The sequence below is a fragment of the Ranitomeya variabilis genome, chromosome 6 (genome assembly GCF_051348905.1).
Source record: "Ranitomeya variabilis isolate aRanVar5 chromosome 6, aRanVar5.hap1, whole genome shotgun sequence".
NCBI classification, from domain to species: Eukaryota; Metazoa; Chordata; class Amphibia; order Anura; family Dendrobatidae; genus Ranitomeya; species Ranitomeya variabilis.
The window spans coordinates 73,207,440-73,230,365 of NC_135237.1; the positions used below are offsets into that span (position 1 = coordinate 73,207,440).

Consider the following 22,926-nt stretch of genomic DNA (forward strand, 5'->3'; position numbering starts at 1 on the left):
CAAGCGTTCCCATAAGACGTTCGCTTCTCACCCAAATTTCCTGGATATTGTCAAGCAACACAGGGAGCGCCCGGATAAGCGTTTCACAGGCAAAAAGACCCTGGAATCGAAATATCCTTTTTCCGCAGATCTTGTTAAAGACTGGACCGAATCCCCTTTGGTAGATCCTCCGGTTTCGCGCCTAGCGTCCAAGACCCTCTTGTCCGCTCCTGATGGCGCCTCAATTAAAAATCCCACAGAGCGCCAGCTAGATTCCCTAGCTCGCTCAGTGTACGAAGCCTCAGGATCTTCCTTTTCTCCTTCCTTTGCCGCGGCTTGGGTGGCCAAGGCGATGGTTTCCTGGGCAGATGCCCTAGCAAAATCCGTTCACGAACAGGACCTTCCCTCTGAGATGGCGGACCTCGCCAAACAAATTGCCATGGCCGGTGATTACGTAATGTACGCTTCTCTCGATGCAGCGAACTGTGCAGCGTCGGCGGCTTCTAATGCCATCACCATCAGAAGGGCTATTTGGCTCAGAGAGTGGCGCGCAGATTCCTCCTCAAAAAAGTCGCTGATTTCTCTCCCTTTTCAGAGCGGGCGTCTTTTTGGTGAAAAACTAGACCAGCTTATCTCCGATGCTACAGGGGGAAAGAGCAAGTTCCTTCCCCAACAGAGGCCCAAGACTGCTTTCCAGCGTCAACCATTTTTTCGCTTTCGGCCCTTTCGTAGCAGTCCAGCCTGGTCCAATCCTGCCGCCCATTCCAGATCGGACCGATCCGCTCGCTCAGACAGAGACGTTCGTCCCTCTTTTAGGCCAAATCCGTCCTGGCGAGGAAAGCCTACACAGCCCAGAACCAGAGGGTCCAGGCCTGCCAGATTCCCTTCGCAATGACTCGCGAGCTTGTCCAGGCGACACCTCCAAGGTAGGCGGACGCCTACTTCTTTTTCAACAAGTCTGGCTCTCCGTCATCCACGACGAATGGGTCAGGGATCTGGTGTCGTCTGGCTACAAAATAGAGTTCTCTGCCTCCCCCCAGCTCGGTTTTTTCCCTCTCGTCTCCCCAGTTCGGGTGCTCAGTCACGCGCCCTTCTTTGCGCCATTCATTCCCTCCGCCAGTGCGGGGTCATTGTTCCGGTTCCGGAACACGAGAGGTTCAGAGGTTTTTACTCAAACTTCTTCGTCGTGCCAAAAAAGGACGGGACAGTGCATCCCATTTTAGACCTGAAGCTCCTGAACAAGTGCGTAAAAGTGCGGCACTTCCAGATGGAATCTCTCCAGTCGGTCATCACCTCAATGGAGAGAGGGGAATACCTGGCATCAATAGATATCAAGGATGCCTATCTCCATATTCCAATATTTCCGCCACATCAAAGTTTCCTCCGTTTTGCCATCCTGGACAACCATTTCCAATTCACAGCCTTGCCCTTCGGTCTTGCCACGGCGCCCAGGGTTTTCACGAAGGTCATGGCGGCCGTCATGGCAATTCTTCACTCTCGCGGAGTGGTCGTGTTGCCTTACTTAGACGACCTCCTTATAAAAGGTCCGTCTTTTCAGGCCTGCGAGGCAAGCGTCCAGATTACCTTGGATTCGCTTTCGCGCCTGGGTTGGTTGATCAACTGGGACAAGTCCTCCCCCGTTCCTGCCCGTCGGATCTCCTTTCTGGGAATGATCCTGGACACCTCAAGGGGTCTGGTCTTACTCCCTCGGTCCAAGGCCCGAGAGCTTCAGCTTGGAGTCCGGACGCTCTGCCTTCCTCGTCCCCGAACCATTCGCTTCGCCATGAAGATCCTGGGCAAAATGGTAGCCGCAATGGAAGCGGTCCCTTTCGCCCAACTCCATCTTCGCCCCTTGCAACAGGCTCTATTGGACAACTGGGACAGGAGTCCCTTATCACTCGATCGTCCATGTCCTTTATCGCCACGGACCAGACAAGCCCTTTTATGATGGACCCTGGGTCCCTCCCTCCTCCAGGGGAAATCTTTTCTCCCGATCCGATGGTTTGTAGTAACCACAAACGCCAGTCTTCTCGGCTGGGGTGCGGTGTTTCTTCACCACTCTGCCCAGGGTCGCTGGACTCCTCGGGAGTCGAGGCTCCCTATAAACATTCTGGAGATTCGTGCGATCAGACTCGCCCTGAGACGGTTTCATCCCCTGCTCGCGGGTCACCCGATCCGAATCCAATCGGACAATGTCACAGCTGTGGCTTACAAAAACCACCAGGGGGGTACCCGCAGCAGGGCGGCGATGCAGGAAGTCTCACACATCCTTCGTTGGGCCGAAGCCAACCATTCCACCATGTCCGCGGTGCACATTCCAGGCGTCGAAAACTGGGCGGCGGACTTTCTAAGCCGTCAGGGTCTTGCCTCGGGGGAATGGGAACTCCATCCGGAGGTGTTTCGGCAGATCAGCCTTCGCTGGGGGACTCTGGACGTGGATCTAATGGCGTCCAGGCTGAACGCCAAAGTGCACAATTTCATTGCACGTTCCCGGGACCCCCTGGCCATCGGAGTGGACGCACTGATATCCCCGTGGCATCAGTTCCGACTGCCCTATGTGTTTCCTCCTCTTCCCTTACTGCCAAAGGTAATCCGGAAGATCAAGTCGGAGAGGGTTCCGGTCATCCTGGTCGCGCCGGATTGGCCTCGTCGCGCTTGGTACGCGGAGCTCGTTCAGCTCGTAGCTGACGTCCCCTGGCGCTTACCAGACCGTCCAGATCTTCTTCAGGGGCCGATCTGCCACCAGAGCTCAGGGGCCCTACGTTTAACGGCGTGGCTGTTGAAACCTGGATTCTAACTCGAGCCGGTTTCTCTCAGCAGGTCATTCCCACCTTGTTGAGCGCTCGCAAGTCGTCCTCCGCTTCTATCTATCATCGCACCTGGAAAACTTTCTTCTCGTTGTGCAGACTCCGAGGTCGCCCTCCGCTCGTATTCTCTATCCCTGACATCTTGGATTTTCTGCAGTCCGGTCTGGACTCCGGCTTGGCTCTGAGTTCCCTTAAGGGTCAGATTTCAGCGTTATCTGTGTTATTCCAACGTCGGATCGCTGCCAACCTTCAAGTCAAAACTTTCATTCAGGGGGTCTCATATGTGGTACCCCCCTACAGAATGCCGTTGGAGACCTGGGATCTCAACTTGGTTCTGGGGGTTCTTCAGGAACCTCCTTTTGAGCCTCTTCAGGACATCCCGCTTAGGGTCCTATCCTGGAAGGTTGCCTTCCTTGTGGCCGTGACGTCTTATCAGACGGGTCTCGGAATTGGCCGCTTTATCCTGCCGAGCTCCTTTTCTCGCTTTCCACCAGGACAAGGTAGTTCTTCGTCCATCTCCAGATTTTCTCCCTAAGGTTGTGTCCTCTTTTCACCTTAACGAGGACATCATTCTTCCCTCTTTTTGTCCGCAGCCAAAACACAGGGTTGAAAAAGCCCTTCATACTCTGGACATTCTACGGGCCCTTCGGAGGTACATTTCCAGAACGGCTCATTTCAGAAGATCAGACTCCCTTTTCGTTCTCCCAGAGGGTCACAGAAAGGGTTTGGCTGCGTCTAAAGCCACGATAGCCAGATGGATTCGATCTGCTATCCAAGAATCCTATCGAGTCAGGGGCAGACCTATCCCGGCGGGGATTAGAGCTCACTCCACTCGGTCGATGGGTGCTTCCTGGGCCATCCGGCACCAGGCAACGGCAGAGCAGGTTTGCAAGGCCGCAACGTGGTCCAGCCTGCATACTTTCACAAAGCACTACAATGTCCACATCCATTCCTCTGCGGACGCGGCTCTTGGCAGACGTGTTCTGCAAGCAGCCGTCGCGCATTTGTAAGTCAGATGGTACACGGAGTTGTTTGGTTGTATTGTTTCCCTCCCAGGGACTGCTTTGGGACGTCCCATGGTCCTGTGTCCCCCAATGTGGCGATGGAGAAATAGGGATTTTTGTGTGTACTCACCGTAAAATCCTTTTCTCCGAGCCACTCATTGGGGGACACAGCACCCACCCTGTTAGCCTGTTCGGCGCTTTACCGTTTTCGGTTTTATGACTTTCTTTGACATGTTGTACTCTACTGTTACATGATATATTGTTGTCATTCTCTTACTGCTTTTGCACTGAACTGGGTCTCTGAAAGCCAGCATGAGGGTGTATACTGCAGGGGAGGAGCTAACCTTTTTTTGTCTCAGCTTATTGTCAGCCTCCTAGTTGACAGCAGCATAACACCCATGGTCCTGTGTTCCCAATGAGTGGCTCGGAGAAAAGGATTTTACGGTGAGTACACACAAAAATCCCTATTTGGGTTAACGCAGACGTCCGTGAAACTCCGAGCTCAACAGCCTCCTCATAGGTATATACACTGTGTTCCAAATTATTATGCACAAAGAGTTTAGGAGTGATAAGGTTAGAATTTTTTTGTTTGTCATTTAATCTCATTGATGGTGATGTGTGTCAGGGCTCTTTATATCACTGAAAGCAATTGCAGATACCTGTGCAAATTAGTTTGGCAGGTGTGTCCAAATAAAGGCAAGACTACTTAAGAAGGCTGTTCCACATTATTAAGCAGCCTACGTTTTTTGCCAAAATGGGGAAGAAAAAGGTTGTGTCGGCTGCTAAGAAGCAACAAATTGTGGAGTATTTAGGTCAAGGCATGACTACAATCAACATTGCCAAGACACTTCATTGTGATCATCGCACAATCAAGAAGTATGTAGCTGATTCCCAGCACACACGTGTGCGTGCTAAGGAAACATTGAGGACTCTTTCCAACAGGCAATTGCGTAAGGTTAAAAGAGCAGCTGCAAAAATGCCCTGTCATGGGAAAATCTCCTTGCAAAATTTAAAAGTGCAGTTAGAGAAGTGTACAATTGGTGAACGAGCATTTCTGTTAACACTTATTCCACGTTATCATCCCTGTAAACATGACTGCAATCATCTGTAAAACGACAAAAGACTTAGTATGTTAATGGCAGCACATCGCATCATTTAAAGATGTGCTGCCGACAATGTGCAAGCTGCGTGACGGCAGAACAATCGTATTAATATTTCTGTTTCCATCAGTATTCATTGTCCTGTGTAAACAGGCCAGTGAACAAACAACGCTGATTAACAGACTGAAATCGGTCTCTTTGTGGACCTCTTGGTGTGGCATCACACTTCGCGGCCAAGAAGCACCGTCTGTGTGGCAGACCGACCGTTCTCAGTATGAAGGATTGCAGCTTAAAGTTTTGCATTGTACATAACCCCACGGTTATACAGCGCAGGCCTGCAAACACGGACTGCCGATGGATCTCAATGCCTCGCCTTGGACTACTGACCTGAGCTAACTGCACCATGTGTGCCTAAGAGGCACATGGCCCAGGTCAGGAGCCCTGGGGCTGGTATGGCAATCCAAGCACATGGACTTGTGAACCCGGCCTAATCGATAGTTTACCACGTAGACATGAAGAATTCAGCTGCATATCTGACCAGTCTCTGATCCTTTGCTGTGCGGCCATAAGTGTGAACCCAACCTTGAGGCCTAATGCGTCCTTTCCCTGCTAAAATCATGTAGTGTGCTGCTAGTTGGTTACCACGATCACATCATTTTTCCTAGACATCACATCATTGTAGACAGAACACGAGCAGCTTGTAAATACTAGGAACCTGTGGTGTGTAGGTGGCACATTCTTACCAAGATAAATTTAGCTATATGGTCGTCAATACAGAAAAACCCTTTTACCTCCTGGACAGCCTATAGACTATGAATGTCCGAGCTTGTTACATGGGAAATAAAATGTAAGAAAAAAGTATTTAAATGCCCCCCAAATGTTTTTAATGACCTTATGGGGGACATAATGTGTGCAACAATAAAAAAAAAAAAAAAAACATAAAAACAAGGAGAAATATAAATTAAAATAAAGACGGGGGAGTATCCGATATGTAAAAATAATTGTTTTGGAAAAGGGACCAACTATGAAATGTCTTTTAGTGGCCTTTTTGTGGTCACAACAAAAAAAAAAAAAGTGAAAAATGGACACTTATTCTCCCAAAATAAAATATGAAAGTAATATAAAGATACTCTCCACAAATAACAAAAAAATGCAAACATTTTGAATATCTGAACAAGAGAAAATTGTACAGCTCTTTAAACCACTTATGAATAAATCCAATTGATTAAAATGATACCTGGGGTGAAGAAATCTGTCTTGTGGTTCTTGTGTAATCAGTGTTAGAAGTTTTCACTTAATGATCCGTCCATGCTCCGGGGCGGAGTCTGATCCTCCTGCTCTAAGCCACAGAAACCAAGGAAAGACCGGACCACAGGTCACCCGAAGCACAAACATATTCCTCATCATAGAGACAGAGTGTTTGTCTGCCCATCGGCACCCTGTCACATGATCGCGGGGCGCCGATTCGATGGCATGACAACCCGGGGTTCTGCAGGAGACCCCTGTGGTTGTCATTGCCGAACTGCTACGAGCGCTGCCTGCAGCCCTGCTATGTGTGACACAAGCGATCAGATGATTGCAGCTACTAGTCTCCCATGAGGCTATTGAAGCATATAAAAAAAAATTGTAATATATACAGTATATATATTTACAATAAATACACATTTTTCAGTATTGCCGCATTCAGAAATGCCTGATCTATCAATATATAAAAATAATCCTATCAGTAAACGGCGTATCAAGAAAAAAGAAATCAAAACACCAAAATTATGTTTTTTTGGTTGCTGCAACATTGCAATAAAATGCAATAATGGGTGATCAAAACATCGTATACACACCAAAATCGTTTACTTAGTACTTACGAATTCAGACACTTTCTTCAAACTGTGGCGTATCTGATCTTGTAAGAGCTCACTTATTTCCATTTTAAAAGAGTAACTTTAAAATGACGTTTGCGTCTTCTTGAAATACATAGCATTTTCATTAATATGTCCAATGTTTAACTTTCATTACTTCTGCATACAAGTTTTTGCAACATTCCTCACTTTTTTAGATAAATGGCTTTTGTTCATTTTCTATTTTTTTTTACAGATCTTGCAGAAGAATTGTGAATGCATTTAATGTATTATATTAAGATGTTTGGTGTGTAGTCATATTGTTTAATTTTCTATCTCTTTAGGAGATGGCCTTTTTCCAAGAATGCCCATGGTAAATGGCATGTTGCCACCTAACGCACACCTGCAACATAATCCTCTTGCACCAGGCGGTGGACTCGGTGCTTTCCCTCCGCTAACACAGCCACCGTTTGCAGATAACAGGTATTGTTCATGTTGACTTTTTCTAAAAGGATGTCTGTGGCATACTCCACTCTTGTCCATGATTCCATGGGCCATCTGATTGCAGAGAAAACGGTAGTGCTTCCCAAAAGAGAAATGCCATTATGGCAGCAGTTTGTCAATTGTAGAAGCAAGGAGGACTGCGGCTTGTCAAAATCTAAAGTGCTGGTGTCCCAATGACATTTAATGCGTGTGTCCAGCTTCATATATCCTTCAGTTTCATGTTCTTGTGCATCTTGCTACCAGATGCTAGTTTGATCAATCAATAATCCAAACAATGTCACGTGCTTAACATGCATACAACAATCCCGTCCGGTACTGTATTCCAATACTAACTGTAGGTACACACATTGCTAAAGATGCCTATCTCTCTGCCCTACCAGGGATAAGAACCCAGTGTATCATGGCATGGTGAACGACCCGACCAATGTATGGCCAACGCAAGCTCCTGTGATGGAAACCGAGGGAGATACTATGTCCAATGCACAGCGGAGTACACTGAAATGGGAGAAAGAGGAGGCACTTGGTGAAATGGCCACAGTGGCCCCTGTTTTATATACATACGTTAACTTCCCAAACTTGAAAGACGAGTTTCCAGGTGAGATCTGTTAAACTTGCCTAGTGTGTGTGATACATATACATGTTCAATTTTTCTGTTAATTATAACGTCTCATGTGATGACATTTTCTAGATTGGTCCACAAGAGTGAAACAAATTGCAAAACTTTGGAGAAAAGCAAGTTCACAAGAAAGAGCACCATATGTGGTAAGTGAGCCTTAACGCTCATGTAGACAAAGAAATAATCAGATATTACATCCATCAGAATGCATGTCCACCAATTATCGACATGTGTAAACATGCTGGCAATCAACCGGTGAACCAACAAAACGCAAGTTCCCCAAGTGAGTGGCTTTTTCATGCCTGCATTAACATTATTAACAATTAACAATATTATTAACAATATTGTTCTCAGCAGCACCTCATTCTGTGCAGACAGATGTGCTGCCAAGTAGGGTAATAATCTTTGTGCACCGAGAGATCATATTTGAATAAACATAAATGATGTTGTCTTTTAAACTGTTGACTAGTTCTGCCTTAATACATTACTGTAAAGGCCTAAATTTATTTTTTATTCTCAGCAAAAGGCCAGAGATAACCGAGCAGCTCTGCGAATCAACAAAGTACAGATGTCCAATGACTCTTTAAAGCGCCAGCAGCATGAAATAGTTGAAATGAACTCCCGCATTGATTCAGATTTATTTAAAGATCCAATGAGGCAGCGAGAATCTGAACACGAGCAGGAGTGGAAGTTTCGACAGGTACATATTTTACATGTGTGTCATTTGAATTTTGCCTACAGATATATATTTTTATAAAAAATTCTCACGGTGTATTTTTGTTTCAACCACTGATTTTGCAGCAAATGCGCCAGAAGAGCAAACAGCAAGCCAAGATTGAAGCAACACAAAAACTTGAGCAAGTAAAGAATGAGCAGCAACAGCAGCAGTTTGGATCCCAACATCATTTGAGTCAGTCAGGAAGTGACACCCCAAACAGCGGAATACAAAGTCCATTGTCTCCTCAGCAAAATAGTGGAAACATGTCTCCAATTCAGCAGACTTTTAATAAGGACGCTTTTTCAAAACAAACTCCATCCTCTTTCTCTGATGATGTATTTGTGAAGCCACAAGCTCCACCACCTACACCAACTAGAATTTCGATGCAAGACCCTCTTCAGCTGTCTCAAGGTTCTCAGCCGCAGTCCCCACAGATGATTTTCTCACCTGGATCTTCAAATTCTCGGCCAGCATCACCTGTGGATCCATATGCTAAAATGGTTGGAACACCAAGACCTCCACCTGTTCAGAATTACCACAGGAGGAACTCTGGGTCACCTATTGATATATGCTCCACAAGAAATGTTGGAAATGAATGTTTGGACACTAAACCATCACCTATAAGAGATCCTTCTTCATCTCCATCCAGTGGTGATCTGGGGGTGAGGTTGGGGAATTCACAAAGATCTATAATATCATCTGAACATTTCGTAAAGCCTGGATTTCCATCAAGGATCCCACATAACACAGATCTGTTTGTAGATGGCCCTTTGGGTTTCGCAAACAATGACTTTGCAAAACAAAATTCCAGGTCTGAATTGATTCAAAGACAATCAATGGTGCAAAATAAAGTAGATCAATATGCAAGGCCTCCACTCACCCCTACTTCAGGTCTTTCCCCTGGAAGTCCTGCTCCATTTAAGACTCCACTTCGTCCCCCTCAGTCACCACAGGAATCTTATAGCTCATTGCCAACAGCATCTCGTAGACTATCTACAGACCCATATGAAAGGCCTGTTATGACACCACGCCCATCTGAGAATTTTTCAAATGATCCATATAACCAGGCATCACATCGTTCCTCTACAAATGAATTTGCTCATCCACCAAGGTTGATGCGGCAACATAGTGACCCGCAGTCTTTGTCAAGATCAAATGCTCAGGATCCATATGCACAACCTCCAGGAACACCACGGCCAGTAAATAACCCATATTTACAGTCCAATGCTCCAAGAGCACAAGTCATAGACCCTTACCTTCATCAGCCAGCTACCCCAAGACAATCTGCACAAACAATGGATCCCTACAGTCAGTCACCTTCTACTCCTAGATCTATTGTTGGAGATGTATTTGCTCAGCCTACTATGAATAAGAGACACCATGATGTCTTTGTCACCTCTTCAGGAATTCCAAGGTCTGGCATGGAGCCTTACTCTCAACAGCCTGCTACTCCTAGGTCTATTTCCTCAGATCAATATTCTCAACCGCCTGGGACTCAAAGGCCAGTGTCTTCAGATCCGTACTCGCAGCCACCTGGTACACCAAGGCCAATGCCTTCAGATCCGTATTCTCATCCACCAGGAACTCCAAGGCCAGTGACTTCGGATCCATACTCACAACCACCTTGTACACCAAGGCCTATGCCTTCAGATCCGTACTCTCAACCACCTGGTACACCAAGGCCAATGCCTCCAGATCCGTACTCTCAACCACCTGGTACACCAAGGCCAATGCCTCCAGATCCCTACTCACTGCCACCGAGTACACCTAGGCCAATGCCTTCAGATCCATACTCTCAACCACCTGGAACACCAAGGCCAGTACCATCAGATCCTTTTTTACAACCATCTGGAACACCTAGGCCTATGCCCCAAGATCCATATTGTAAACCTCCTGGCACACCAAGACCGATGCCTTCAGATCCGTATTCTCACCCTGCTGTGACTCCAAGACCTACTAATATGGATCCTTATTCTCTGCCCCCTGGTACACCACAACCTGTTCTTTCAGATCCATATTCTCAGTCCCCTGGGACACCAAGGCCTTCTACCGATTCTTATTCTCCTCATCCAAACAGAACTCCTAGGCCTGTTCTTCCTGACCCTTATTCTCAATCTCCGAGAACCCCCATGCCAGTTGTTCCAGATAACTTTAATCGTTCTTCTGTGGTCCGCTCAGGATTGATTTCTAATCAGGAGTCATTTGGTCATGGTACACAAAACAGAGGACCTTCTCTGCCGCCTTCCTATTTGAGGCCCGACGCCAGCTCCCAAAATCCTCGAATGGCTGGTCCAGGTGCTGACATGTTTAGTCATTCCTCTAATAGCCAGGAAAATTTTGAACAGCCCCCAATGACTCCTCATGTGCAGACTGGAGATGGGTTTAATGATTCACATGATCTAGCTGATCAACAAAGATCATTTTCAGAGGAAGCTTTTAGTGGAGCTGCCAACATTGCCATGAGTCCTCAAAGCCAACAGTTTGCGAACATTCAGCAAGCAGCTAGCATGCCAGATGGCCAAAATTCTCTGAACATGCCACTGGCAGACTCTGAAGAGAAAGCAACACAGGTAAATATGAATTCCTTGACCAATTATACATAGAGTACTATTTTTTTTTTTACTTGCATATTTAAACTTTTGCTCTCTTGGCTCGGGGTTTTGTTTGATTTTAGGGTATGTGCACATGGTCAGGATTTTTTGCATTTTTTTCAAAACTCATAAACGCATACATATGTATCCTATCATTTAGAATGCATTCCGCAATTTTTGTGCACATGATGCGTTTTTTTCCGTGAAAAAAACGCATTGCTGTAACATAAAAGCGGCATGTTCATTAATTTTGAGGATTTTTCATGTTTTTCCCGCTGTTAATGCATTGGGAAAGCTCCGGAAAAAAAACGTGAAAAAAACGCATGCGAATTTCTGGCAGAAATGTCCTGTTTTTGTCAGGAAATTTCTGCAAGAAATCCTGAACGTGTGCACATACCCATAGAGATAAGTTAAGGACATATCTGTAAGTAATTGTACGCTTCAACTGTTAAGTATTTCTCACATTTTATTAATTTTTTCACCATGGTTCCCAATGTTTCACCCTTATTTTAGGCTACTAACCCCTTGCTGATATGACGGAATGGTTTTTCGTTTTGTATTTTTGCCTGCAGATGATTGCTGTTTTATTCAGCCATCATCTCCCTCTAACAACATCGAGTGGAGTCAATCTGTGACAGTGGCATTTACAGCACGTGACTCGGGTGGGAAAAACAAAAGCACAATCTGAAAAATTGGTTAGAAAGAACTTAAAATGTCACTTGGGTTTTAAGCTTCGTCTCCTAGTATCTACCGTATTTTCTGGTGTATAAGACGACTGGGCGTATAAGACGACCCCCAACTTTTCCATATAAAATATGGAATTTGGGATATGCCCGCCGTATAAGACGGGGGTCATCTTATACGCCCAGTCATCTTATACGGCGTGTGGTTCCCAGGGTCTGGAGGAGAGGAGACTCTCCTTCAGGCCCTGGGATCCATATTCATGTAAAAAATAAAAATAAAAAATATGGATATACTCACCCCTCCGACGAACCCTGGCTGTCGCCGCTGCAAGCGTCTGCCTCCGTTCCTAAGAATGCAGTGAGTGTAGGACCTGCGATGACATTGCGGTCTTGTGATTGGTCACGTGACCGGTCACCTGACCGCGACGTCATCGAAGGTCCTTCACTCTCTGCATTCTTAGGAACGGAGGCAGACGCTTGCAGCGGTGACAGCCAGAGTTCGTCGGAGGGGTGAGTATATCCATATTTTTTATTTTTGTTCTTTATTTTTTACATGAATATGGATCCCAGGGCCTGAAGGAGAGTCTCCTCTCCTTCAGACCCTGGGAACATCCAGGATCGCTCCCTGCACACGCCGTACCCGGCGTATAAGACGACCCCCGACTTTTGGGACAATTTTTAGGGGTTAAAAAGTCGTCTTATACGCCGGAGAATACGGTAATCACTGTAAACCTTGTGATGGAAAAATTGTCAAATCTAACTTGAGCTATACAATTGTATGTGCAACCAGACATATAGGGAATGTGAATTTTTACTTTTTTGTTTGTTTGTTTTTTTTAAACAGCGTCAGAAGTTACGAGAGATGATTTTGAGACAGCAACAAAATAAGAATTCTATCCGACAAGAGAAGCCAGTAGATCCATTACAGATGAACCAGGGTGGACATCCCTCACAGTGGCAAGACAACGCCCATCGACAACACAAAATCTTTAACAGACCTCCACCTCCTTACCCTGGCAACATTCGAGCTGCACTTGGCCCCAAAGGAAACCCACGATTTCCTGTTTTTGTCAAAGAGCAACATACTCAATTTGCTGTGAATGGCCAGTTCAATAGACCACAGTTTCCTGGCGACATGGCTAATATGGCTATGAGACCACACACTGGAAATAGGTGTGTTATGTACTTGATTTTCACTGTACCTGGTTGTCTGGTATATGTAAATGGCCACTTTGTGAAATTATTTTCATGTATTTGTGGTTATTCTTGAAGATTTCACTAGCCAATGTGGATAATATAAAGAAATAGCAAATTTACTAATTTGGAGCAAATGCCGAATGCCCATTGGCTCACACCACTCCTTTGCTGTGGCTCAGTATATTGGTCATGAAGTAGCAGCAGTTACTACTCAGTAGTTTTACACTAACTTTGTATATAGTACATTTTCTTATTTAGTGTTTTGAAAAATATTAAGTAAATTTTGCTTTTTTCATTTCAGGTTTGTGTATGCCATACCAGGACCTGGTCCTGTGCCCAGTCATGAGCGCTTTTTGGGTCCTCCATTACAAATGCAAGGTCCAGGGATTCCACAGCAGATGAGGAGGGATATGTCAATTGAACTGACTAGACCATTAAGTAATGCACCGATGGCAAATTCAGCTGGTATGGCACCACATTTCTCTCACCAGGGAATGCAGCTTCAACAGCATAATATATCGGGTCAGCCATATATTGAACTTCGTCACAGGCCACCAGACGGAAGGCCAAGGATTCTCTTTGGGCCATCTCATAATCTAATGGAACAACCTATGCCACATCAGAGGCAAATGGGCTTTTTCCCTAGACCAGAATTTCAAGGCCCAAGGTTGATGGATCAAGTCCGCGCTCATCATCCTGGTTTTTCTAATCAAGTGCCTCATGGTTTAGAACAATTGATGAATCTGCAAAATCCGCATGCCATGATGCACGATATTGAGCACCCGTTAATGACTGAGAACTATTTGCAAACTCAATTATCTATTGAGACCTCAAACAAGGGTTCGAGTCATAATTCAGCACCGAGTGAGTTGGAAGTAAAACTTGACCCTGATGATCCTTCTGTAAAAGATCTTGATGTAAAAGATTTAGATGGGGTTGAGGTTAAGGATTTAGACGATGATGATCTTGAAAACATAAATCTGGATCCAGATGATGCAAAAGGTGTTGAACTAGATGGCTTAGATACTCTGGAAGCAAATGATCCTCAGCTCGATGACTTGTTGCGCTCGGGTAAGTTTGACATTATCGCTTATACGGATCCAGATCTTGATCTCGGAGACAAAAAAGACATGTTTAATGAAGACCTGGATTTTCATGTTCCGATTGATGAAAAGTTGGAGCTTCCATGCAAAACTGTAGAAGCCAGTGAAGAAAGTCCCAAGGCGGCTGCATCTGATCCTATTCCTGAGACTATGGCTGATGTTACTAATGAAACAAGCACAGATGGAGCATCACCAAAGACAAAGACGCCGGATATTAAATCTGAGCCAACTGTGGAGGCCTCTGTGACTCAACAATTAGAAGAGGATATCTGCTCTGTACCATCCTGTAAGAGTGAACGGTCAGATAAAGGAGATAAGGAGAGTGCTCCTAATTCTGTGCAGCCTAATGACCCATCGCAGGTTCCTCCTCAAGATACAATCAACTCTTGTGGTGTACCAGAATCCTCACCGGCGCTTGATAACCTGCTATCAAATGAGAACTCTGAACTAAATGATGTTGAAAAATTGGTTTCTCCATCAGGAGTCATGGCAGCTCCACCACTAAATGTAATGCAGGCCATTCCACAAAATGTCATGACCTCTCCTAATCAAGTAGTGGATCGCCCTCTATCTCAAGATATGGGACCAAGACTTAAACATGGGTTTACCCAAGGATCACCATCAAACAGCGGTTTTCTGGCTGCTCAGCAGGGAGCCAATAACTTTTCCCCAGGTGAAACATTAAATCAGACCTTGCCATGTTCAGGTGGCATCACTAATGCTCAGCAAGTAATGCTCCAACAGAGTCGTGAGAGACCTCTTCTACTGGAGGAACAGCCTTTATTACTGCAAGATCTTCTAGATCAAGAAAGACAAGAACAGCAGCAACAGAGGCAGATGCAAGCGATGATCCGACAACGCTCCGAGCCTTTTTTTCCAAATATTGGTAAGTAGGCTTTGATCAAAATACAGCTTCCTTCATTCTCTTTATGTTTATTATATAATTGTTGCCACTGTACTTTACAAATTTCTTGGTGATGTTCTCTTTCTATTGAGCAAGTCTATTAATATAAGGTAATTAAAGAAAGACCAAAAAAATAGCTTTTTAAAAAGGACTTGAACTCCTTCTGGCTGTGTGTTATACATGGCTTCTGTCTCTAAAAGCAATGACCCGAGCAAGCTCCAAATATTGCTGTCAACTCCATAAATGCCGCTGACAGTTACATTTAAGAGGATTGTCCACCACTAACCGCCCCATGCTTTTAACAGTTCAGGACCGCAGTCTAGTGATTCCCAGCAGGTGACCTACTATTGTAGTGTCACATGACCACTGCAGCCAGTCAGCTGCCACTGTTTGTCTGCAGCTCATCAATATTCCATCAGTGCAAATGTCCGCTGTGACGATATAGAGGCTGCAGCCAACCAGCGGCCTCTGATTTAGCTACAGTAGACAGACAGATAGACATTGATGCAGTGGGGAAGGAGATTGTGCACATTCAATTGATTGAGCAGGGGTTGTGCACTAGGGAACCACACCTTTAAGAATTGTGATCCGGTTGGCGCTCTTGATGCCCATGACCCACTCACAGGCCATAAATAGGTTACCATGTCTGCTGGGAGCCTGCTATCTCAGTACTTGTGAAGCCACAGGCTGAGCTTCATAGGAGACAATCACTCCCTCTATGGACTGCAGTATTGTGGTATTGCATGATATAGAATATAGAAATTAAAAAATTGAAGATTCAAGTTCCCTAAGGAACTAAAAATGAAAATAGTGTTTTTAAAAATATAAAAAAAATTAAATTATACAATTTTGAATCACCCCTTTGCGTTGTAAAAGAAAGGAAACAAAGGCACAAAAATTAAAAATTGCTTTAGTGGGTACAACATTCCTTCCGCTTCGACTCTCCAATTGTTGCTTTTTATTTTTATCATAAAAAGAGGTTTAGGCCGAGTTTAGACTGCCTTAGTAAGACTTGAGCCAGTCACGTCCTCAGCTCCATTTGATCGTGGCTGCCAATCTTCTTACATCCATGTAGCAAATATTCCCTCTTAGTAGTTCACATGTTTTTGTGTTTTGTCCTTTTCAGATTTTGATGCCATCACTGATCCTATAATGAAGGCAAAAATGGTCGCTCTGAAAGGCATCAATAAAGTCATGGTAAACAACATGGGAATGCCACCAATGGTGATGAACCGGTAAGTCTGTGATTCATTTACATGCAAATATTATGTTTTGAAAATACACTAACATAGAGAACAGAGCGCTGTGTTCAGCTGTCTCCATCAATCTTATAGTCCTGGTCATCAGCAGCTTATCACCAATGGATAGGCAATGAGAAGTGATGAGCAAATATACTCGTTACTCGAGATTTCCCGAGCACGCTCAGGTGTCCTCCATCTGTTAGCCAGCATAAGTACATGTGGGGGTTTCCTGGTTGCTAGGGAATCCCCACATGTACTTATGCTGGCTAACAGATGTAAATCATTCAGCTGCGGCAATAAAAACTAAATTTCCGAGCACTAAAAAGTACTCGGAGGACCCGGATATCGCGAGTGACGAGTATATTCGCTCATCACTAGCAATGAGTTCTTATAGTTGGCAAATGCCTTTTAATAGCTAAACTGCTGCAAACTTTCTTCCATTACCTAATGAAGAAAATAAAAAATACCCTTTTCATTAAAGGAAGCCTGTCAGCAGGATTGTGCACAGTAACCTACACACAGTGTCAGGTCGGCGCCGTTATTCTGAATAAACTGATACCTTGGTTGATGAAATCTGTCTTGTGGTGGTTGTTTCATCTTTATTTTCAGTTTTGAGTTTGATATGCTCGTGCTCCGGGGTGGCCTGTGGGGGGGTCCTTTATGTGGTGCTCTCATTAGCTATTCGTAATGCAGACTGCTGACTGGTCACTGATCCCTCTCTGACCTGCCCCCTAGTTTACATAATGAATATATGTACATACTGCAAAAAAAAAAACACCTGCAGCCATGGCACCTGCGCTGCAGCTTAATCGCATGTTTAATGTGTAGCTAACAGTGCTCGAGGTTTTCCTGAGGAGTAAAAAAAAAAAACATCAATTTTAAAGTGGCGCCTGCTCAGTAACAGCTATCTGTGTATATAGAGGTGATCTGATAGCTGTTATTGTGCATGCACTGGCGGTGCCATCTTGCTAGAGAAGGAAAAACAATTCCTCCTCCAATATGGCGCTGTAGCAGCTATTGGCGATCGCCGAGAGCTGCTACTGCGCAGACGGCGCCATCTTGGAGGAGGAAATTTTTTTTTTCTTCTCTAGCAAGATGGAGCAGCCAGTGCATGCACAATAATAGCTATCAGATCACCTCTATGTACACCATTGACTGCTGCTACTGTGCAGGTGCCATTTTAAAATGTATTTTTTTTTTACTTTTCAGGAAAACCTCAAGCACAGTTATTAACTACAAATTAAACATGCAATGTGATTATGCTGCAGCGCGGCACCTTCCTGCAGAAGGGTTTTTTGCAGTATGTACATATATTCATTATGTAAACTAGGGGACAGTGAGGGATTAGTGACCTGTCAGAAGGCTGCATTATGAATAGCTAATGAGAGCACCACATGGAGACCCCACAGGCCTCCTCGGAGCACGGGCATATCATTAACTCAAAACTGAAAATAAGGATGAAACAACAACCACAGGACAGATTCAAACCAAGGTATCACCTAAATCAATATAAAGTTGCTGACCTGACACTGTAGGTTACTGAGCACAATCCTGCCGACAGGTTCTCTTTAAGGAATTAGATCATGTTATTGTAATTTAAACTTTTTTTTTAATTTTTTTTTTCCTCCCAGATTCCCTTTCACGGCTCAGCAAATGCCTGTTGCTCAAAATATTGAAGGCCAGAGCGTTGTTCCACCAGGGATTTCACAGGTAGAATGGATGTGTGGATAATAAATGGTCGCATGCCTTATCCAGATGTATTGTTAAAATTCACTTAAATTCTGTTATTGAATAATTTTTCCCAGGTATTCATTATCATCTTATGTTACCCATATTGTAGCATCTTAAGATTTCCGTTATGAATGTTCTTGCTTCTACCGGAAGAACAATTTTCAAATTCCAAAATTGCTGACCTCTAAAGCAGTTTTTTTGGCCTTAGGATATTGATGATTTATCCTTTGGAAAGATCCTCAATATCAGATCAGTGGGGTTTTGACACCTGGCACCCTCCACCGGTCAGCAGTTGTTCACTTCGGCTGGATGTAAACAGTGAATGGCACTGAGCAGCGCAGCTTCATTCATTGTGTAGTGGTCGCTCCCAGGTGCTGCGGATCAGCTTCTATTGAAGAGAACAGGAGGGTTGCTGAAGTTCTTGGCAGTGAACGGAGCTGCACTTTTCAGTGCTGTTGATAACATCTCACTGGTGTGGGTGCCAGATATCGGACCCTACTCATTTTGATGACCTAATAAAGGGACAGTTCTTCAAATTTGTATAGTTAGAAAATCCTTTAAACCCCAACTAGACCCGGCAAAGTCGCCTGTAACTGGTATTACAGCTCCATCTATGGAGGAGAAACATGCACTTTAAAATGAAAAGACCGTGTCAATAGGCTTTCCATACCTTTACTACTGGGGAAAATAATGAAAAAATTCAATTATAGCAAATATTGTAATTGAAAACCTTAATCACTCACTAGTAAGCATCCAAAAGCACTAGTTCATTCACAGTTCAACTCACTAGGTCTTGTTATATCAAAATAAACATTAACAGTAGCACATAGAAATATAAAATCACTTTAACCCCTTCCCGACATGCGCCGTACTAGTACTGCGCTGCCGGCACTGCATTACTGACAGCCGCAGTACTAGTACGGCGCCCCGATCACCGCGGTCTCACGCTGAGCGCCGCGGTGATCGGGTGCGGGTGTCAGCTGTATATGACAGCTGACACCCCGCAGCAATGCCCACGATCGGCGCTGTCGCCGATCGCGGGCATTTAACCCCTCTGATGCCGCTGTCAATAGTGACAGCGGCATAGAGGGGGATCGCGCAGGGACGGGGGCTCCCTGCGCTCTCCCACCGGAGCAGCGCGATGAGATCGCGCTGCTCCGGTGACCTGGAAGGAGTCCCCGGATCCAAGATGGCCGCGGGACTCCTTCCGGGTCATAAGATGACCCTGCTTGCCGGCGTCTGCTGAGAATCCTCATAGCAGGCGCCGGCAAGCCTGTGGAACGTGCCTGTCACATCGGTGATCAGACCGAGTGCTATGCACACGGTCTGATCACCGATCTGTGATGTCCCCTCCTGGGACAAAGTAAAAAAGTAAAAAAAAAATTTTTCCACATGTGTAAAAAAAAAAAAAAAAAAAAATTCCTAAATAAAGAAAAAAAAAATATATATATATTCCCATAAATACATTTCTTTATCTAAATAAAAAAAACACCACACAATAAAAGTACACATATTTAGTATCGCCGCGTCCGTAACAACCCCACCTATAAAACTATATCACTAGTTAACCCCTTCAGTGAACACCGTAAAAAAAAAAAAAAAAAAAAACGAGGCAAAAAACAACGCTTTATTCTCATACCGCCAAACAAAAAGTGGAATAACACGCGATCAAAAAGACGGATATAAATAACCATGGTACCGCTGAAAACGTCATCTTGTCCCGCAAAAAAAAAGCCGCCATACAGCATCATCAGCAGAAAAATAAAAAAGTTATAGCTCTCAGAATAAAGCGATGCAAAAACAATTATTTTTTATATAAAATAGTTTTTATTGTGTAAAAGCGCCAAAACATAAAAAAATTATATAAATGAGGTATCGCTGTAATCGTACTGACCCGAAGAATAAAACTGCTTTATCCTTTTTACCAAACGCGGAACGGTATAAACGCACCCCCTAAAAGAATTTCAGGAATTGCTGGTTTTTGTTCATTCCGCCTCCCAAAAATCGGAATAAAAAGCGATCAAAAAATGTCATGTACCCAAAAATGGTACCAGCAAAAACGTCAACTCGTCCCGCAAAAAACAAGATCTCACATGACTCTGTGGACCAAAATATGGAAAAATTATAGCTCTCAAAATGTGGTGATGCAAAAACTATTGTTTGCAATAAAAAGTGTCTTTTAGTGTGTGACGGCTGCCAACCATAAAAATCCGCCCAAAAAACGCTATAAAAGTAAATTAAATCCCCCTTCATCACCCCCTTAGTTAGGAAAAATAATGAAATTTTAAAAAATATATTTATTTCCATTTTCCCGTTAGGCTACTTTCACACTAGCGTCGGTACGGGGCCGTCGCGCTGCGTCGGCCCGACATACCGACGCATACTGTGCAAGCGCCGCACAACGGGGGCAGCGGATGCTGTTTTTCCACGCATCCGCTGCCCCATTGTGAGGTGCGGGGAGGTGGGGGCGGAGTTCCAGCCGCGCATGCGCGGTCGGAAATGGTGGACCGTCAGCACAAAAAAAGTTACATGTAACGTTTTTTGCTGCCGGCGGTCCGCCACAACATGACGCAACCGTCGCACGACGCTTGCGACGTGTGTCAATACGTCGCTAATGTTAGTCTATGGGGAAAAAACGCATCCTGCAGATGACTTTGCAGGATGCGTTTTTTCGCCAAAACGACGCATTGCGACGTATGCAAAAAAACGCTAGTGTGAAAGTAGCGCTAGGGTTAGGACTAGGGTTAGGGTTGGGGTTAGGGTTTCAGTTAGAATTGGGGAGTTTTCACTGTTTAGGCACATCAGGGGCTCTCCAAACGCGACATGGCGTCCGATCTCAACGCGTTTGTTTGCGTTAAAAACGCATGCGTTTTTATAGAAAAAAAACAGAACACACACTGAAAAGTCACCCACCACCATCAAGGTGATAAAGGGATCCAAACCCTAACCCTAACCCTACCCCTAAACTCATCCCTAACCGTTTAATGAACATTTTCTGACAGTCATAGTGCCACGTATTTCAGTGCCACGTATTTCAGTGCCACGTATTTCAGTGCCACGTTATTTCAGTGCCACGTTATTTCAGTGCCACGTTATTTCAGTGCCACGATATTTCAGTGCCACGATATTTCAGTGCCACGATATTTCAGTGCCACGTATTTAAGTGCCACGGTATTTCAGTGAAATACGTGGCACTGAAATATCGTGGCATTTACGTGAAATACGTGGCACTTAAATACGTGGCACTTAAATACGTGGCACTTAAATACGTGGCACTTAAATACGTGGCACTTAAATATCGTGGCATGTACATGAAATACGTGGCACTTATATACGTGGCACTTATATACGTGGCACTTATATACGTGGCACTTATATACGTGGCACTTATATACGTGGCACTTATATACGTGGCACTTATATACGTGGCACTTATATACGTGGCCACTGAAATATCGTGGCACTTATATACGTATATACGTATATACGTATATAAACGTATTTCAGTGCCACGTATTTCAGTGCCACGTATTTCAGGTTAGGGGTAGGGTTAGGGTTTTTTGGGTTTTTCTTGTTTTCTTGTGTTTTTCTATAAAAACGCATGCGTCTAAAAAAACGCATGCGTTTTACCGCGATTACATGCGTTTTTTCACACATGCGTTTTTTTAAAAAACGCAAGTGTGAAACCAGCCTTACCCTTGGGAAAATAAAAACATGGGGGCTAAAATATAATTTTCGTGGAAAAAAATATATTTTTTATTTTCGCGGCTCTGCGTTATAAACTGTACTGAAGCACTTGGGGGTTCAAAGTTCTCACAACACATCTAGATAAGTTCCGTGGGGGGTCTAGTTTCCAATATGGGGTCACTTGTGGGGGGTTTCTACTGTTTAGGTACATCAGGGGCTCTGCAAATGCAACATGACACCTGCAGACCAATCCATCTAAGTCTGCATTTCAAACGGCGCTCCTTCCCTTCCGAGCTCTGCCGTGCGCCCAAACAGTGGTTTATCCCCATATATGAAGTATCAGCGTACTCAGGACAAATTGGACAACAACTTTTGTTGTCCAATTTCTCCTGTTACCCTTGGGAAAATAAAAATGTGGCGGCTAAAATATAATTTTCGTGGGAAAAAAAAATATTTTTTATTTTCATGGCTCTGCGTGATAAACTGTAGTGAAACACTTGTTGGTTCAAAGTTCTCACAACACATCTAGATAAGTTCCGTGGGGGGTCTAGTTTCCAATATGGGGTCACTTGTGGGGGGTTTCTACTGTTTAGGTACATCAGGGGCTCTGCAAATGCAACATGACACCTGCAGACCAATCCATCTAAGTTTGCATTTCAAACGGCGCTCCTTCCCTTCCGAGCTCTGCCGTGCGCCCAAACAGTGGTTCCCCCCCATATATGGGGTATCAGCGTACTCAGGACAAATTGCACAACAACTTTTGTTGTCCAATTTCTCCTGTTACCCTTGGGAAAATAAAAATGTGGGGGCTAAAATATAATTTTTGTGGAAAAAAAATATTTTTTATTTTCACGGCTCTGCGTGATAAACTGTAGTGAAACACTTGTTGGTTCAAAGTTCTCACAACACATCTAGATAAGTTCCGTGGGGGGTCTAGTTTCCAATATGGGGTCACTTGTGGGGGGTTTCTACTGTTTAGGTACATCAGGGGCTCTGCAAATGCAACATGACACCTGCAGACCAATCCATCTAAGTCTGCATTTCAAACGGCGCTCCTTCCCTTCCGAGCTCTGCCGTGCGCCCAAACAGTGGTTCCCCCCAATGTATGGGGTATCAGCGTACTCAGGACAAATTGGACAATAACTTTTGTGGTCCAATTTCTCCTGTTACCCTTGGGGGGAAAAAAATTGCGGGCTAAAACATCATTTTGTGGAAAGAAAAAATGA

General features: G+C 44.5%; 1 protein-coding gene across 9 annotated transcripts in view; it reads left to right on the plus strand.

Moving 5' to 3' along the window:
* KMT2C (lysine methyltransferase 2C) overlaps positions 1 to 22,926 on the plus strand; it is a 302,911-nt gene that overhangs the window by 208,089 nt on the left and 71,896 nt on the right. For all 9 annotated transcript variants that reach the window (XM_077268634.1, XM_077268636.1, XM_077268635.1 and 6 more), the window contains 9 exons: positions 7,070 to 7,208; positions 7,610 to 7,824; positions 7,918 to 7,991; positions 8,366 to 8,545; positions 8,647 to 11,133; positions 12,682 to 13,010; positions 13,336 to 15,023; positions 16,168 to 16,276; positions 17,914 to 17,992. In XM_077268634.1, the coding sequence (XP_077124749.1) occupies positions 7,070 to 7,208; positions 7,610 to 7,824; positions 7,918 to 7,991; positions 8,366 to 8,545; positions 8,647 to 11,133; positions 12,682 to 13,010; positions 13,336 to 15,023; positions 16,168 to 16,276; positions 17,914 to 17,992 (5,300 nt within the window). The remainder of the gene's footprint in view (positions 1 to 7,069; positions 7,209 to 7,609; positions 7,825 to 7,917; positions 7,992 to 8,365; positions 8,546 to 8,646; positions 11,134 to 12,681; positions 13,011 to 13,335; positions 15,024 to 16,167; positions 16,277 to 17,913; positions 17,993 to 22,926) is intronic.